The sequence below is a fragment of the Saccopteryx leptura genome, chromosome 2 (assembly GCF_036850995.1).
Source record: "Saccopteryx leptura isolate mSacLep1 chromosome 2, mSacLep1_pri_phased_curated, whole genome shotgun sequence".
NCBI classification, from domain to species: Eukaryota; Metazoa; Chordata; class Mammalia; order Chiroptera; family Emballonuridae; genus Saccopteryx; species Saccopteryx leptura.
Genome location: NC_089504.1, coordinates 40,121,037 through 40,138,119, shown reverse-complemented (window position 1 = coordinate 40,138,119; position 17,083 = coordinate 40,121,037). Strand labels below are relative to the sequence as shown.

Sequence of the window (17,083 nt, the reverse complement as noted above, 5' to 3'; positions counted from 1 at the left end):
CGCTTGGGGGTGACTTGGAACTGCCATGGGCTATCTTTCCTTTCTCTTCCTGGTATCCTGAATTGACAAAGAAGACCTTTGTTTCTGGCCTGGAGCACCCCAGCAGCAACCTTAAACAGGCAGAGGGGGCTGGAGGAATAAAACACCCCAAAAAGTTTTCCTAGAACCATAAGCTGACATCCCTAAAGGGTCTTCACCACCCCACCACCCCATCCAGTTTCTTGTTGAGAACCAGAGATGATCTGGCCTTGGTCACACAGTGAGTCAACACTGATCTCCCAATCCAGGGCTTTCTCAGCTCCCTATATGTCTGCATTGCCCAAAGCGGTATGTTAGGATAGATCCTCACCTCAGGACTGTGGGGAGACAGGGGAAGACCTGGCAGGCCTTGTTTCCCATGAAGAAAGCCCTGGAACAGTCTTCTGGAAGGTGTGGGCAATAAACCTGCAAGATAGGGCATGTCCAAAATGGAGAGAGTGCCCACAGGCCCTGGGAAACCAGGAGGACCAAGCTCATCAACCAGACACACCAGTCACCCAGCCCAGGGCCTGTGGGAGACCAAGTTAAGCCCCGGGCCTGAGTCAGAGGCAGAACATTCAGTGCCGGCTGCCAGGGCCCCGGCTGGCGTCTGAAACGTGCTGCCTGACGAGTTGGTCATGGTGAAGATTTCTTCTGTCCTCAGCAACAGCTCTTCTCTCTCATTCCACGGTCTCATTGTGGCTAAGTCAGCTTCTCTCAGAGCAAACCACATGAAACATAAGTCACTAAGGTCTGAAGTCTGACGAAGTTAAACCCAACAATGTGCTTTTTAGAGTTTTGGGTTCAGCGTGTTTAAAATCTCAAATCATGAGACAAAACCACAGCCCCTGGCTTCATTTAGAAAAATGCCATTGCTCAGGAGGAGTTGGAGTAGTGTGGCAGCCATCCTCTTTACGGGGAGAGGCTGTAGGTGGGGGAAGAGGTACTAACAAGGAAAAGAGAGAGCTAAGCAGTTCAGGCCTCAGCAGAGCTGCCTGCCTCTCTACCTTCCCCATGGTCCCCGCAGCCTTGGAACGAGACTGTGCTGAGCCTTCCTGGACACCAGGTGTCAGCCCAGGGCAGGGACAGGACTAAGCAGTGGCCGGAGAAGCTGTACTGTGAACCCGGGGACCAGGTGTGATGCCCAGAGCCTTGCTCCCAGAGGCAGAAAGCAGCCCCACCTCTCGAGGTCCACACTTGCCCTCAGCACTCAGGGGTCTCCGTTCCTTCCTGCACCCCATCCCCCAGGCCTCCTGCAGCCTCATGGATGATTTCAGTGTCAATCACTCTGGTGTGTCTTCCCAGTAGAGGCTGGAACAGGGAGCTGCTCCCATGAAGTAAGCCAGGTTCCCAAGTCCTCTAAAACCACAAAGGGAAAACAAAACAAAATGAGAAGCACAATAAACAAAAGCCATGCTTTTGGGTCCAGCTCTCAGTCTGCGCCACACTTCTCTTGGCCGTTCTGCTGAGGACAGACTCAAAACGAGGGCATGTCTTCCTGGCTGGGGCAGGGCGCCACCCAGCTTCCAGCCTCCCCTCCCGTGCTGTTTTGCGCAGGGACTGCTGCTGAGGCTGCTGAGGCTGGACCCTGGTCAGTGGCCAAAGCCCTGAAATGAGATTCAGGAGACCTGGGTCAGACACTAACTCTGTGTGACCTTGTGTGACCTACGATGGGAACAACTGTAATGAGCAGCACAGAGCAGGTGGGAAGGGGCCGGGGTGCTCATCATGGGAGAACCCATGTGAGGGCAACCGTTCCACAAGTCTGCCTGCACCTTCCCTCACTCCCTCTCTTACTATAGACTGTGCCTTTGTGAAGTTGGTGACTACAAAGCTGGAGCTTTGGAGCTGGCCTATCTTCTCTGCTGTTATTATCATCATCAAGGGAGACCAAAGTCACTGCAGCCACAGCAGCAGGACACTTTCACAGAAAGGGAGTACTCTGAAGGCCCCACCAAAGGCCCAAGTTCCTGGCTGGATTACTTCCAGGGGCTGACCTCGTCCAAGGCTGTCAATGCGGAAGCTCCAGCTGGCCAAATTCCATGGAACTGAGCAGGATGAGACAGGGATGGGCACACACCTCTTGGAACCCTACCAGATAGAGATTCAAAGATCAAGGTTTAAAATAGGGGTGTGAAGAAAAATAAAATAAAATAATATAAAATAAGGGTGTGCGCTCTTGCTAGTCATGGCCTCAGACTCACCTACCCTGGCAAATGCCTCCCAGGCAGGAAGTGGGTCCAGAAGTTCAGGCCAATTGTCCCGCATCTTCATCTGGCCCGGAAATGAGTCTACGATAGCTCCAGGATTAGGTTTGCATCAAAATCCAGATACCAGGGCCTTCCTCAGCAACCAGGCTTCTGGATTCTAGGGTCAAAAATCCATGGGCAGTGTGCTGCACCTCACTTCCCACTGGGTTCATGCAAGATCGGCCTGAGAGCCCTGATCAGGTGCCTCAGGCCAGTCTTGCTCCTAAAGAGCCAGGAGGACACAGTGGCCCCCAGCCCACTATTCTTTCTGTCCTTAACATTGTTATTACCTATGTACAACACACATGGATATTTAGTAGCACTTAGGAAAGAGTGGCAAGAAATGTCCTAACTGGATTTTTCTAAATCTGAGAGGACCCCCTACCCTGAGCTCCTGTCCAATCTCTAGAGACATCCTCACAGAATGCCACATCTGCCACATGTGAACAGGGCACAGGACCTCACCATGTCCCCTGTGGGAGGAAGCGCCACCTCCCTTTCTAGCCTGGGCACTTTCAGAGAATGCAATCCCTCTGGGGTGCAACCCAGCTGTTCTCTCCATGGGGCCAGCTCTGTTAAAGGCTTGGCTCTCAGGCAGCCCCTGGAACACAAAATGTTGTTACTCTACCTCAGAGCAACATGAGCCCGGCTGCACAGTCTGTGCAGAGAAAGGAAATCATCTTTCGTGTTATTACTGTGCATCTGCTCCCACAAACAATTACAGAGTAATTTCTGCACTAAATTATTCATTCGGTTCCCTTGTCATACATGGAAATAACATTCTGTAGCTTGCTTTTTTCCCTTAGACCCCTTTCCAATCAATAAATATAGATCCTCTTCATCATTCTCAATGGTCATAGAGTACCTAATTGTTTGGATGCATCTTGTTTTACTTAGCACAGTCACCCACTGAGGGTGGCTTCTAAGTTTCAGTGTTATGAGCGGCGGTATGGCAAACATTGCTACACATCTTGGTGCATAGATGTGATATTTTTGGATAAATTCCTAGAAGCTGAATTGTAAGGTCAAGGTACAGATCCATTTTTAAAATATTTTCCCATTGATTTGAAAAAGAGAGAGAGAGGATGAGGGGGAGGGAGAAAGAGAGAAGCATCAACATATTGTTTCACTTAGTTGTTGCATTTAGTTGTGTACTAATTGTTTCTCATATGTGCCCTGACCAGGGGTTGAAACCATGACCTCTGGCACACGGGGTTGATGCTTTATCCACTGAGCCACCTGGCCAGAGCTGCTAGATCCTTTTTAAGATTTATTTATCTACAGTCCACTCCCTGAAAATCTGTACCAGTATAGCAATGTGGGGGTGGAGGTTCCCCTACTGCGACCAACACCAAGTACAAGGCCATCTCTCCAAATGACCCTCCTGCCCTCTACGTCCAGAATGCAGGCTTTCTGTGCTGAGACCTGGGGGCCTTCCTCCCCAGCTAGACTGATCTTAAATAATTTTCATCCCCACGTGTAACCAGGCCCCAGCTTGTCATTGCTTCCTTTAAAAATCCTGCAGCTCAAAAAAAAAAAAAAAAAAGGCCTGCAGCTCAACTAGTTTCTACCAATAGTAACTGCCCAAGAGGGCACTCTGGGAATAAGTGTCCCCTTGCCCCCGGCCCTAAGACCCTGCCTGAGTCCAGGCCTCATTCTCTCCACCCAATCCCCCCACCCTCCCACTAAAGAATAATTGTACCTATGTCTAGCTTTGTCATGTCAAGGGAAGGATGTTTGTCTTGGAAACAGGTAGCAACTGAAAAGCTAGTCATCTGGGGCAGAGCACCAAGCTGGACTCAGCAACCAAGCTGAGTGCCCACGATTCGTGGTCCTCAGATGGCACAACCCATCCAGCCAGCCCATCTCATTCTCAGAATCTCCAGGTGATGTTGTTCTCACACCACCATACTCAGCCACCTCAAGTAGGATGAGATCAAGCTTGGCTACAGGGAGAGTCCTTTCTTAAAATTGTGGTTAAATATACTACTTTAGTCTTTTCAGGCTGCTGTAACAAAAGGCCTGTACACTGGATGGCTTATAAACAACAGAAATTTATTTATCACAGTTCTGGAGGCTGGGAAGTTCAAGAACAAGGTGACGCATGCTTGATATTTGGTGGAGGGGTTCATAGATTGCCCCTTCTCTCTGTAATTTTACAAGGCAGAAGCGATGAAGGAGATCTCAGGGGTCACTTTTATCAGGGCACTTGTCCCCTTCATGAGGGCTCCACCCTCATGACCTAATCACCCCCCAGAGGTCCATGTCCATCACATTGGGAATTGGCTTTCAACTTATGAATTTTGGGGGACACACTCAGTCTATAGTATATATATGTAACATAAAATTTGTCATTTAACCATTTTTAAAGTACACAGTTGTTTGAAATTTAATATATTCATTTTGTTGTACAACCATCATCACCATCCATCTCCAGAACTTTTTTTATCTTCTCCAACTAAAACCCTGTGCTCATTAAATGTCAACTCTCCATTCTTCCCTCTATTCCACTTTTCCCTACAGCCCCTGGCAACCATCATTCTACGTTCTGTCCCCATGAGTTTGACTACTTTAGGTATCTTATGTAAGTAGAATTATACAGCCTGACGAGGCAGTGGCACAGTGGATAGAGCATCAGACTGGGATGCGGAGGACCCAGGTTTGAGACCTCAAGGTCGCCAGCTTGAGCGCGGGCTCATCTGGCTTGAGCAAAAAGCTCACCAGCTTGGACCCAAGGTCGCTGGCTTGAGCAAGGGGTTACTCGGTCTGCTGAAGGCCCGCGGTCAAGGCACATATGAGAAAGCAATCAATGAACAACTAAGGTGTAGCAATGAAAAACTGATGATTGATGCTTCTCATCTCTCTCCATTCCTGTCTGTCTGTCTCTATCTGACTCTCTCTCTGTCCCTGTAAAAAATATATATATATATAATTACACAATATTTGTCCTTTGGTAACTGGCTTATTTCACTTAAATAATGTCTTCAGGTTTCTTTCATGTTGCAGTATGAGTCAGAATTTCCTTCCTTTTTAAGGTTGACTGACATTCAATTGTAAGTGCACACCATATTTTGTTTATTCATTTACTTGTCAATAGACACTTGGGTCATTTCCACCTTTTGGCTATTGTGAATAATGCTGCCATGAACATAAGTGTACAAATATCTGTTCAAGTCCTTGCTTTTGTTTCTTTTGGGTGTATATGCAGAAGTGGAACTCCTGGATCATATGGTAATTATATATGAATATTTTGAGAAATCACTACACACGTCTTCCATAGGGGCTGTATCATTTTATATTCCCACCAACAGCACACAGGGTTCGAATATTTCCACATCCTCAGCAACACTTTTATTTACTTATTTATTTACTTATTTACATATTTTTGTTACTAGCCATCCTAATATGTATGAAGTGGTATCTCAGTGTGATTTTGAACTGCATTTCAATAGGAAGCCTTCTTAAGGTCAGAATATTCCAAGTCATTTTGTTACAGGATAGCTGGTCCACCTGAAAGGAGCCTGGTTGTGAAGCTAGCTCCTGCACCACCTTTAATCCTATCAGGAGCTGAGCAGAGGCGGGGGGGGGGCACCCCTCCACCCATTCCCCCCACCCGCCCCCACCCCCCACTCCCATGCTTCTCCCTCAGATCCTATGGGATGATCAGGAAGCCAGAGTGTTGAAATCCTAGGGGAGAGCATGAGAGAGAAGTGTGTCCTGCTCCTCCTGGAGGGGCCTCAGGCAGGAAAGTGAGACGGCATCAGAAACGACAGACAGCACACCCTCCGCACCAGCTAAAACTTTAACACTTTATCCTTTGATGCTTCAGCAGCCCTGGGAGGGAAGTGGGAAGGCAAGGGGAGATCCTGTTATTTTTACAAAGTCCAGGGTACTTCCTACTGGGCAAAACTATGGGGAGACCAGGTTTGGAATCTGAGAGCAAGTAATAAAACTGAGGAACAAACAGCAGAGCTCAGATTGGGGAACCAACTTGCCTACCGTCACAGAGCGAGTGGGAAGGGCAGTTAGAGCCAAAGTAATAATCATTATATGGCTTCTTCCTGGCTCTCTCCCCAGGCTCCCTGCCTGACGACCTGGCACACATCTTGTTCCAATGCTGATGGCCTTGGAGTGCCACATTGCTCTGGTTTCCGGTCTAGTGACCCTATTTCTTCCCATGACAACTACACCCTGCAGGTTCCTCTGCCTCACAGCCTGGGTATAAGTCCCAGAACCCAGACAAAAGCAGTAGCCACACTCTCTCTCTGGGGACTCTGCCAGGAGGAAATTAGGCTTGTCTGGCATGACTGGCTCAGCCAGACAAACCTCATTTCCTTTCTGATGGGGTAAGAAGTCCCAGTTCTAAGAAGAAATTGGCCCCAAGGAATGTCTGAACTCCCACCTCCTGGAAGAAAGAAGATGGATGCCTGGGAGTGTGGTGGAAACTTGGCAACCCCTAGAACTTGGGCATCTTCTCATTTCCTTGACCTTTCCCTCACTCTCCGTAGCTCCCCGTCACCAGCAGCAAACACCCCGGCCTGGGGAGGTTTCACTGACCTCCACGGGCACCCGCCTACCTGGGCACCACAGCCCTACCGCCACAGGACACCTGTGGGTCACTGACTTGGCATCCAGTATTCTCACATGGGAAAGAGCTACTACGTGCGAGAGAAGGGGATCAGGTTCCCACCAAAACCACACTCATGACTACTGGGCTGTGCCTGGCTCATACTTATCCGGGTCCCATTTAAAGTGCCAAGCCCAGGAACCTGTCCTTGACCCACTTCCTCCTACTTTCTTCCTTTCCTAGCATCTTAGAACCCATGGGACAGGGAGGAGTGGGAGGATTCAAGACCCCTCCCTCCCCAAGGCAGTCATTTCAAATATCTTGGCTTAGGCAAGATAGGGAAGGGGTGGGGAACCACTGATAAGGTCCAGAAGAGGACAGATTACTTACCCTGAGGTTCACCTGCCCAACTGCCATACAGTTAAGCTCCAGACATGTGCCCTGGAAGAGGAAACGTAAAGATCTCCACTATACACCTGAAACCTATATGTTGGGCAGATAAAATGTATTATGCTCACTTTGTTAAAGAGGCTGTTGCCCAGGTGATATTAATGTGTGTTGGGGTGGGCTAAAGGCAGGCAGAATCCTTGTAGCCTGGGGCTTGGTTATGGGATTAACCCTTTCCTACCCTTTTTGGTGTAAGGTGGTACAATCCTATCATGCCTCAGAGAAGTGACTTTGTATTAGAGACTTCCCTATTATGTATATTGGATTAAGGGTTTGGATTTCTACACTATAAAATGGGAACAGAGCGGGAGTTTGTCTCTTGGTTCCTGAGGTTAGCATGAGAGAGCAGAGAGAATAGAGCCAGCAGCGGGAGGAGGCCACGTGGAGAAGGCCAGGAAAAGCAGCCAAGATGGCGGAGTGCTGAGTGAGATGCCAGTTTGTACAGGGTTTGTATCTGGGATAAGGAAGGAGATGGGGAACTGAGGAGAATAAGGCTGGTGAGCTAGAAACCCTTGATTCTAGGAAACTCGGATAAATCAGTAGCTTTGTGAGCACTGAATGTGACTGGGTTTTGGAGCTCAGTGTATGTTTTTACTTGCCCGCCGGGTGCAAGCTAGATTAAAGACTATGGCCCACCAGTTTTTGGCTCCATGGTTTCTTTACCGACTGTCCGAATCCAATGCGAACCTGCATGTGAATGGCCATGATGGCGGCTCCTGGCTTTACACTATATAATTTTTTTTCTTTTTTTTATTCCTTTTGTGAATTTTTATTTATTTATTTATTTATTTATTTTTCATTTTTCTGAAGCTGGAAACAGGGAGAGACAGTCAGACAGACTCCTGCATGCACCCGACCGGGATCCACCCGGCATGCCCACCATGGGGCGAAGCTCTGCCCACCAGGGGGCGATGCTCTGCCCATCCTGGGCGTCGCCATGTTGCGACCAGAGCCACTCTAGCGCCTGAGGCAGAGGCCACAGAGCCATCCCCAGTGCCCGGGCCATCTTTGCTCCAATGGAGCCTTGGCTGCGGGAGGGGAAGAGAGAGACAGAGAGGAAAGCGCGGCGGAGGGGTGGAGAAGCAAATGGGCGCTTCTCCTGTGTGCCCTGGCCGGGAATTGAACCCGGGTCCTCCGCACGCTAGGCCGACGCTCTACCGCTGAGCCAACCGGCCAGGGCCTTTTGTATTTTTTTTGAAGTTGGAAATGGGGAGACAGTCAGACAGACTCCCGCATGCGCCCGACCAGGATCCACACGGTACACCCACCAGGGGCGACGCTCTGCCCACCAGGGGGCGATGCTCTGCCCCTCCCGGGCGTCGCTCTGCCGCGACCAGAGCCACTCTAGGGCTTGGGGCAGAGGTCAAGGAGCCATCCCCAGCGTCCGGGCCATCTTTGCTCCAATGGAGCCTTGGCTGCGGGAGGGGAAGAGAGAGATAGAGAGGAAGGAGGGGGGGGAGCAAATGGGCGCTTCTCCTATGTGCCCTGGCCAGGAATCGAACCCGGGTCCCCCGCACGCCAGGCCGACGCTCTACTGCTGAGCCAACCGGACAGGGCTGAAACCTATATAATTTTATTAGCCAATGTCACCCCAATAAATTCAATTAAAATTTTTTTCCACTATATCTGATGTGTGTATATTGGTAATGTGTGCAGAACAGTCTATATGTACATATCAGCAGGTGTGTCCATGTGCATTTTAAAAAATTAACAAACATTTGTAACACATAAAATGATTATGAGCCAGGCATATTCTAAGTGCTTTATAAGTATCAACTCTCTTGTTCTTTGTAACAACCCTATGAAATAGGTATTGCTATCCCCATTACACAGATGAATAAACTGGGGCACAGAGAGGCTAAGTAATCTGCTCAGGATCATAGAATTAGCAAGAGGCAGAGGCAAGATTGAACCCTGGCCTTCTGGCCTCTCATAGGCACATGTCAGGAGCATTTGCACATGTTTGTGTTTATGCACCTGTGTGGACATGTGTGTCTTTGGGGAGAGAAGGGTGCTCCCCTTAACCCAGACCCTACAGCTTGCAAAATCCTGAAAAGCAGCACTTTGTCCAAAGGACCAGTCTTCTGTTCCAAGGTCATATCTGAGCCCCAGGCCACCTGAGGTCAGGACTGGGGCAACAAGAGATCCTTCTAAATGTCACAGGGAAGGGTGGAGACAGCCAGATGGTCCAGGGAGAGGGGCTATAAGGGTCTGCTCCCTTCCTGTTCCTGTTTCCCAGCTGGTCCCACCTTTGCAGCTCCACCCTGCCAGGGCCAGTAGCTGCCTCAGCCTAGACGGCAGGGCAGCCTCTCCCGCACACTGGCTTCCTCGGGCCCATTTCTCCCACATGCCGACTCAATCCAAGCAGCATGTAAGAGGCTGCTGCTGAGCACTTAACATCCTTGGGTCACAACTAAGACCCTTTAGTTCAATTGCCCGGGGCTGACAAGAAACGTTACTTTGGGTAACAGTGATTGACACTGCAAACACCTTGTGAAGTGGCTGTGACAACTATCTCAGAACTAGTCAGGAATTTGTTGAAAACAGAAATGTGGCCAGAGAAGTGTGGAGAAAATTCTGCTTTGAAGTGGCAACTGGCTACTATGCAATGAGTACTTGTGAGGTGTCGGCCATTGTTTTAGATACTTCATCTCAAGTCTTTATTATTCCTATTATGTAGATAAGAAAATGAGGCTCAGATGGGAAATGGCTGTGTTAAACAAAAAACTTTGACTTCCTGACTTTAGTTTTTTGTGTTTTTTTTTTTAAGTTCTTATTGAGCCAAAAATACTAGCTAAAAGATCAGTCTTGGGGCATGGAGTCTAAATCACCAGCAGCATGGCTAGGCAGAGAAGACAGTATGTCCGTCGCCCCAGAGTTTTGTGAGTGTTTTTATACATCAAGTTGGGGGGAAAGGGAAGAAAGGCATTCTGAAAGGATTTACACGAGCTATAGGCAAAGGGGTGGGAGAAGGTGAAGGGGGCCAGCTCTGGGACAGCAGAGTCCAAATAAAGAAATGTTTGCGCCTGTGGAGTGGCTGTGGGCAGCAGTCCAGAAAGCCCACGTGCAAACAAGCAGGGGCTCCTGAAGTTTGATGGTGCCTGACTAAAATACACTGCAAATATAGCCACCTGGAAATTAATCCAAAATTCCAACAGGCAAAACAGAAACGTGAGAAGTCTTTGGTTAGCTGGCCCGCAGCCATTAGCAGACTAACTATTCTGTCTCCTCTCACTCTGAGGTAACTTAATTTAGAACATCTCGGAATTTTTCTCTTATCAGGGATTGCAGGAGATGTGTGTGCTCCAGGTGTGTGACTGCTGGGTGTGCTCCAGGTGTGTGACTGCTGGGTGGTGGGTGGGGAGATCAACACCTCCTGCTCCCCAGCGCCCCAGCCACGACACCCCTGAGCCGGGAAGGCACAGGAAGGCTCTGCTTTCCGCGAGCCTCCTGCAGGAAGCCCCAACCCCTGTCCACCTGCTCTGGGAGAGCGGAGCCCTTTAAATCAGGAGAGAAACCACCTGTAGTTACAAAGATAGGGTCATTTATTCTCGTTATATTACCAGATTTTAAAGGCAAAAATACACTTTTGATTTTGAACACCGAAGTCAGACATTCCCCCCCCCCCCCTTACAATGGGAAATACATACATTTGCACACACAGAGAAATCAAAATACACAGCACAACAGGTCTCCGGGACAGGAAAGCTGCTGTCCTGGCTGTGTAGGACACCCCATGGCCAGCCCTGAGGTCAGCGGAGGCCCTCCCCAGGCTGAGAGCCAGCACTAGCACTTCCTTTACCTTCCTGGGCCACCTCTGCCCTCTGATCTTTTCCAAAGGCCACTTGACAGGGTCACCAGCAACGGAAAGGACAGAAACAAAGGCACAGTACATGACAGCTTCATGGTGACAACTTCCAGGTAAAGGAAATGCTCACTGAACCCTCTGTCCTGAACTCCCCAGGGAGGAAACAAGACCGACAGCATCCCATGAAACAGGCAAGCATCCAGGCCCAACCTTGAGCCCAGGCGGCCCCCATGAGAGCACCAGGAGGTGGGCAAATGAGGAACAGATGATGTGGGCTTTCCCTTGGTCCTGAGGATGAACCACGTAATTGAATATTACAATGTAACGTGAAGGAAAATACAGTATAATAAAAAACAAAACAGAAAAAACGTCTGATTTTTTTTTGTCTTTCAAGAATAAAGTAACAAAGAGGTTACTTTCCAGGGCATTTGCCTCCCTTCTTTTAAGGCACTTTGGAAAAGTCAGAATCTGGGGTCAGAAAGAGAGGCCTTCCTTCATTCTTTGCATTTCTCAAAACTCCTCTCAGTGCAGTTGTTCTGAGTTTTATTAACATCACTATTAAGGAGCGGGGAAGTAACAGAGGAATACTCTTTGCATAGCCCAAATGCTTCTGCAGTGGGAAATAAATGTTAATCAATACAAAGACTTCTGGAAAAAAGAACCCAGTTAGCATCTGAGATGCCCGAAGCAATCAAGGCACAGGTGAGACTGGGGCTGGACACCAACTCAGCCTCCACACTGAGGGCTGATTCTCATGAGGTCAGTGATGGGGGTCTGAGCTGCCACCAGCGGAAAGGTCAACCCTGGGAGTAAACAGCTGAGTCTCATGCCATTAACCCAGCAAGGGCACCCAGTGGTAGAAACTGCCTCCTGCATCTCACCCCAGGCAGGCAAAGCCTCTTCCAGCAGAGGTGGGTTTGGAGAAAACAGCCCCATTGGTCAGCCTCCCTGGAGTGGGAGCACCTGCTAAAATCTTGAGGGGGAAAGGATGGCTTTAGGCACCAGAGTGGTCAGGGGAGTGTGTGGGGGGTGGTTTAGCTGAATTTCTTTCTAGGTTTCTAATTAAAAGGCACATTCATGCTGGAGAATGAATAGTTTGTTTGACCCTGAGTGCCACAGGCAAGTTTTAGGGAACAGGCAAGAAGCAAAGGAACAAAAAGGGGGAGGGCGGAAGAGGGAAAACCGGTCCTGCCAGGCGGGACAGGCGGTGTGGGGCAGAACCTCCGAGGGAGGCAGCCCCTAGACTCCTAGGGGCCAGAGCGAGGGTCCCTCCACCTCCCCCAGGCTAAGGGCTCATAAACAGACTGGCCGCCCTCACAGCCTAGGGCCCTGATGGGAGGTCTTGAGGTGCGGGTCAATCGGAGGAGGTGGTGAAGGTTCCCTCTACCCTGCCCACCTGGGGAGGGTGAGGAGGTGGGGAGCTCTGCCCAGCAGGCCAAGGTTGCTGCCCTCCTGCAGAGGTCCAGGAGGCCTTGGGTGACTTTGTTCTTCACAAAACCTGGTCTGCCAGCTAAATCAGAGGCCTGCTCATGGCCACGACAGCATACTTAATTTTTTTTCCCCTAAAAAAAAAATGCTCAGCCCCCTCCTCACATTTAAAACACCACAATCAAAATACATAGGAAATTCAAGTTTACATAGCATACTCAGAAAAATAAATTGCCATGATGTAACACTAAACAGCTATGCAAATCTGGATCAACAGAAAATCAAGCTAGATCATTAATCAGAATTTGATTTGGTCTTTAAAATACTACAAACTGCAAACTGCAATTTTAAAAAAGTTTTACATTCAGAAATCAGGCTACCTGGAGAAAGGCCACTGAATGTGGGAACACCCAAGGCTTCCGCTCTGATGGCTAAGAAAGTTGCCTGGAATTCACACGTTAGGGCAAAAGGTCAAGGCTCAAGTTTTCACTCTCTTGCTAAGGAAAAGGCATACACACAGTGACTGTAATAGTTGTATAGCACTAGGAGGTGGGGGAGGGGTAAAATGAAAATGGTTGAAACTGTTTTCTGTTAATATATGACAACCAAAACATACCACAGCAATCCAGTTTCAGCAGCACTCTCTGATTTTTCTTAAGTATTCAGAATACACAATTTAAAGCAAAATTCTTATCTATTTCACAACAATTAGCAGTTTACCACTGAGAATGAGTCCCACAATCACCAAATTTGGGGCTGTATACAGCCCTACTTCTTTGGGGTGACATGGCGGACATGATAAGAATTCCCAGCTGACAGTTTCTACACTTACAAACGCCTCACAGAGCTAAGAAGTCACACGCCGAGCCAAGTTGGAGGTAAAATATTCCATTCATTCTGGTCATCTGGAAAGGCATGTGAATGATGAGCGAAGGGGGCCTACCACTCTGATTGGTAAGAATGAGAGGGACCAGCCCGGCACATTGGCAGAGACAGCAGAGGACTCTGGCCATTTTAGGTCTCTTATCAGTGTAGCAAAATGCTAGCTCGGTGTCCCGACGTCCACTGTGATTTTGGTATATAACGGGTATTTCTCTATGTTCAACACCTGGTAGGCCAGTGTGTTCAAACCATCAGAGAGCATTGTTTCCTTTGTGTGTGCAATTCGGTCAAACCTACAAGGAAAAAAAGGGCAAGTGGTTGGTGTCAAAACAAAAATCGTAAGGAAAAACTGCATTAACACTTGTTACTTCACTGCCCTTCCCCCCTTGGACTAAACCCTCCTCGCTTCAGGCACGGAGCCCTCCCAGAACCTCAATTCCGCTTCCTGCCTCGTCCTAAACGGGGAAGAAGGACTATGAACCAACACAGAACAACACACCTCTGAGGATTGGGCTCATTTTTCTTGTCTCTTGAGTGGCGAATCATCCGACACTTCCCAACCACAGCATTTGGGCGAGATATAGACATACCTTTAAACACTAATCTGCAAGGAGTAAAGGGACAAATCATTACGGAGCAGGCCATGAGGCTTGGGTCTGACAGCCCCAGCTGCAAGACCGCTGCCCACTCCCACCATCCTGCTTACTGAAACTCACATCCCTTCCCCATGTCCTTTTACCACTGTTTCACAGTTTGTGTTGGTGACTGTCGTGTGCCAGACTCTGGTGGTGTCTGCCCTGATGGAAATGACAGTGCTTAGAACACAGGGCTGTCAGTGGCAGGACGGAGGGGAAGAAGGAGGCGGAGTTGTAGGGCCCAGAGAGAGAAGCAACTACCTGACCAAAGCAGGCAGAGCCAAGCTGTGAAGATGAATGGATGTCTGCCAGAGCATTCTGGGCAGCCAGGAAAGCACAGGCAGTGGGGGAGAACAAGCGCAGTGCCCTCGGGGACTGGTGACAGGGCCTGGGGTTGGGCGTGGCTGGAGATGAGGCTGGAAAGATGCACGAAGGTTAAATCATGGAAATGTTCTCAAAGCTTCAAGCATCCTGCCTGGCCAGGCGGTGGTGCAGTGGATAGAGCATTGGACTGGGATGCGAAGGACCCAGGTTCGAGACCCCGAGGTCACCAGCTTGAGCACGAGCTCATCTGGTTTGAGCAAAAAGCTCACCAGCTTGGACCCAAGGTCGCTGGCTCAAGTGAGGGGTTACTTGGTCTGCTGAAGGCCCGCGGTCAAGGCACAAATGAGAAAGCAATCAATGAACAACTAAGGTGTCGCAACAGAAAACTAATGATTAATGCTTCTCATCTCTCTGTTCTTGTCTGTCTGTCCCTATCTATCCCTTTTTCTGACTCTGTCTCTGTAAAAAAATAAAATATTAAAAAAAAAACAAAAAACAAAAAGAATGGAGTAGGGGACAAGGTCAGAGGCAGCCAGAACAGGGTAGAAGGTTCTGGCTAGGTCTGGGGAAAGGAATGAGGACTCAAACCAAAGCCTTGAAAGCAGGAATAGAAGAGTTAAGAGGCAGGACTGACTGCTCCTGGGTGATGGAAGGATTTCTGGCCTCACCCCCGCAGTACTGAGCTAGTGCCTGGCTCAGTGAGCAGGTGTGTAATAACAGTTGGGTATTTTATGTTTCAAGAAAGCTGCTCCACAAACCACTCTTCCATCTGGGTACCTCCACTCTATGGTGTCCATACTTGGTGCTCCTACCCCCTCAACCTTTCAAACCACTCAGATCTGTGGGGTCACACCAGCCCTGTATAATACCATATGGGCCCAGTGTTTGCCCGGGGCTGGTACTGTGGAAGCAAGTTTGTCTCTGTCTGGCCCCCTCTGTCATGTCCATTTCTTCAGTGTCCTCCCCACTGGGCTCACCTGGCACGGTGCTCTGCAAGCAGCATTCAGTAAGCGCATGCTTGAGAACCAACCTGCATACTTGAAAACAAGTTTTCTCCAAGGCTTGGGTCTACGCCAAGTTCTCACATAAAGGTAAACTTGACTGATTTGGATGCTGCTCTGACAGACTCCTGTTAACTGCTCAAATCATGTCTCCAGTTCAGGAAAGCACTAGGGTGTATTCTGACATCAAACTCAGTGACAAGTTCACACTGGTTCCCATAGGAGGAGGTGCGTTTAACCTGAGGCTGACAGGGTTGAAGTCTCCGCTGCCAGGGAGGACTGGGCAGAATGTGGTTTCAAATGCTATTGATAGATGGTTTTTTACCGTCTGCAATGATGACCCACATGATAAAAATTTGCCAGCCTCCAAGGAGTCCCAGAGTGTGGATGGGGCAGACCGGACATGAAATGATGGTCGCCGGGGCAAGTAGGTGCAGAGTCTCATCGCACTACAGGTCCTTTTTCGTGTATGTTAAAAATAGTCCAAAAAAAAACAGTACAAAGATTCTGTGAAGAACTTGGGATTCTGGCCAAAGAAACTTGTTTCACACTCAAACAGGACTACAATGAGATGCTGACTTTTTACGAAGGACACGTTGACTCCTTCGGTACAAAATGGCATGTGGTATGCACCAAAGGAAGCTCACCCCTTCATCTAGTTCTCCTTCTCCATTTTCCAAGGCTAATGCAAAACTCACAGAAGCTAACTTTCCTAAAGTCATCTTCAGCACGTATAGCGGCTGCAGCAGGGCACACGTGAGAACCCGGGCCGAGTGGGGACTGCATCCCTCCCGAGGGTCAAGCCTTGCAGAATGACCAAGCACTGACTGAAAAACTAGAAGGGAAGGGAGACAGGGAAGAAGGAGATCTAAGTTGTGACCGTTACCTGTTAAAAATGTCGTCATCTTCACCTCCCCAGCCCCAATAATTATTAGGAAATCCATTGATGGTGAGAAACTGTTGTTTACTTAGAGCAGACACGCCTCCAAAAAACTGAACGTAAGGTAAGCTGGAGGAAAAAAACACGACACACACACACACAGGACCAGTGGTTAGTAAGTTCTGACTCTCTCAAAATAAAGCTTGCTCAAAACATAAACACTTCTGAAGTTATTTTTATTCTCTAGAACTTTTTAATTAGAGATTTATGAGGATTCTCTGTTTTGTTTTTATAGCAGACTCAGATTACCTTAGAGAAGACAGAGATATCAAAAAATAGAATCTTCTAAGAATACTGTGTCACTTCTGTGGTGATCTAGACAATCAGTTACAAGAGCATAAGCCCAGTTCTTCTGTACCGATCAAGAATCTGCTCCCCACGTTCTGTTCCTGCACGGGAAATCCTCTCAAGGTCCTGGAATCTGAGATTGTTTCAGAGCCTCCCTGTGCCCACTCTGTCCTGCACCCATCCCATCTACCAGTCTGCGTTCATTCTTCCAGAGGAATACTGGCTTGAACACTGATGAACTCCAACAGTCATGATAGCAATCCTGAAAATATTCTAAAATAAAATCTTGGAAATTTCTACCATGTCCTGACTTAGCAAAATGTAAAATGGTGAATCTATTCTGACATTTGCAAGCAGCAGGGCATCTGTGTGCTTATCCATCCAAATCTTTTTGTATTTCAATGTTTCAGTGGTTATGAATTGTGGCACCCTGTAATGTGAGGGTTTGAACCAGACATGATCAGGCCAATCAAGTTGTTTGAGAATCAGTGTTTTT

The 17,083-nt window shown here is 48.5% G+C and overlaps 1 protein-coding gene across 1 annotated transcript in view; it reads right to left on the bottom strand.

Annotated features, from left to right (window-relative positions):
• Positions 1-10,808: 10,808 nt before the first annotated feature.
• The window catches only part of B4GALT1 (beta-1,4-galactosyltransferase 1), a 58,529-nt gene continuing 52,254 nt past the window's right edge, over positions 10,809-17,083 (bottom strand). The window contains exons 4-6 of the mRNA XM_066367834.1: positions 16,246-16,368; positions 13,899-14,003; positions 10,809-13,692 (exon numbers count right to left, since the gene is read on the bottom strand). Coding sequence (XP_066223931.1) covers positions 13,560-13,692; positions 13,899-14,003; positions 16,246-16,368 — 361 coding nt within the window. The 3' untranslated portion in view covers positions 10,809-13,559. The remainder of the gene's footprint in view (positions 13,693-13,898; positions 14,004-16,245; positions 16,369-17,083) is intronic.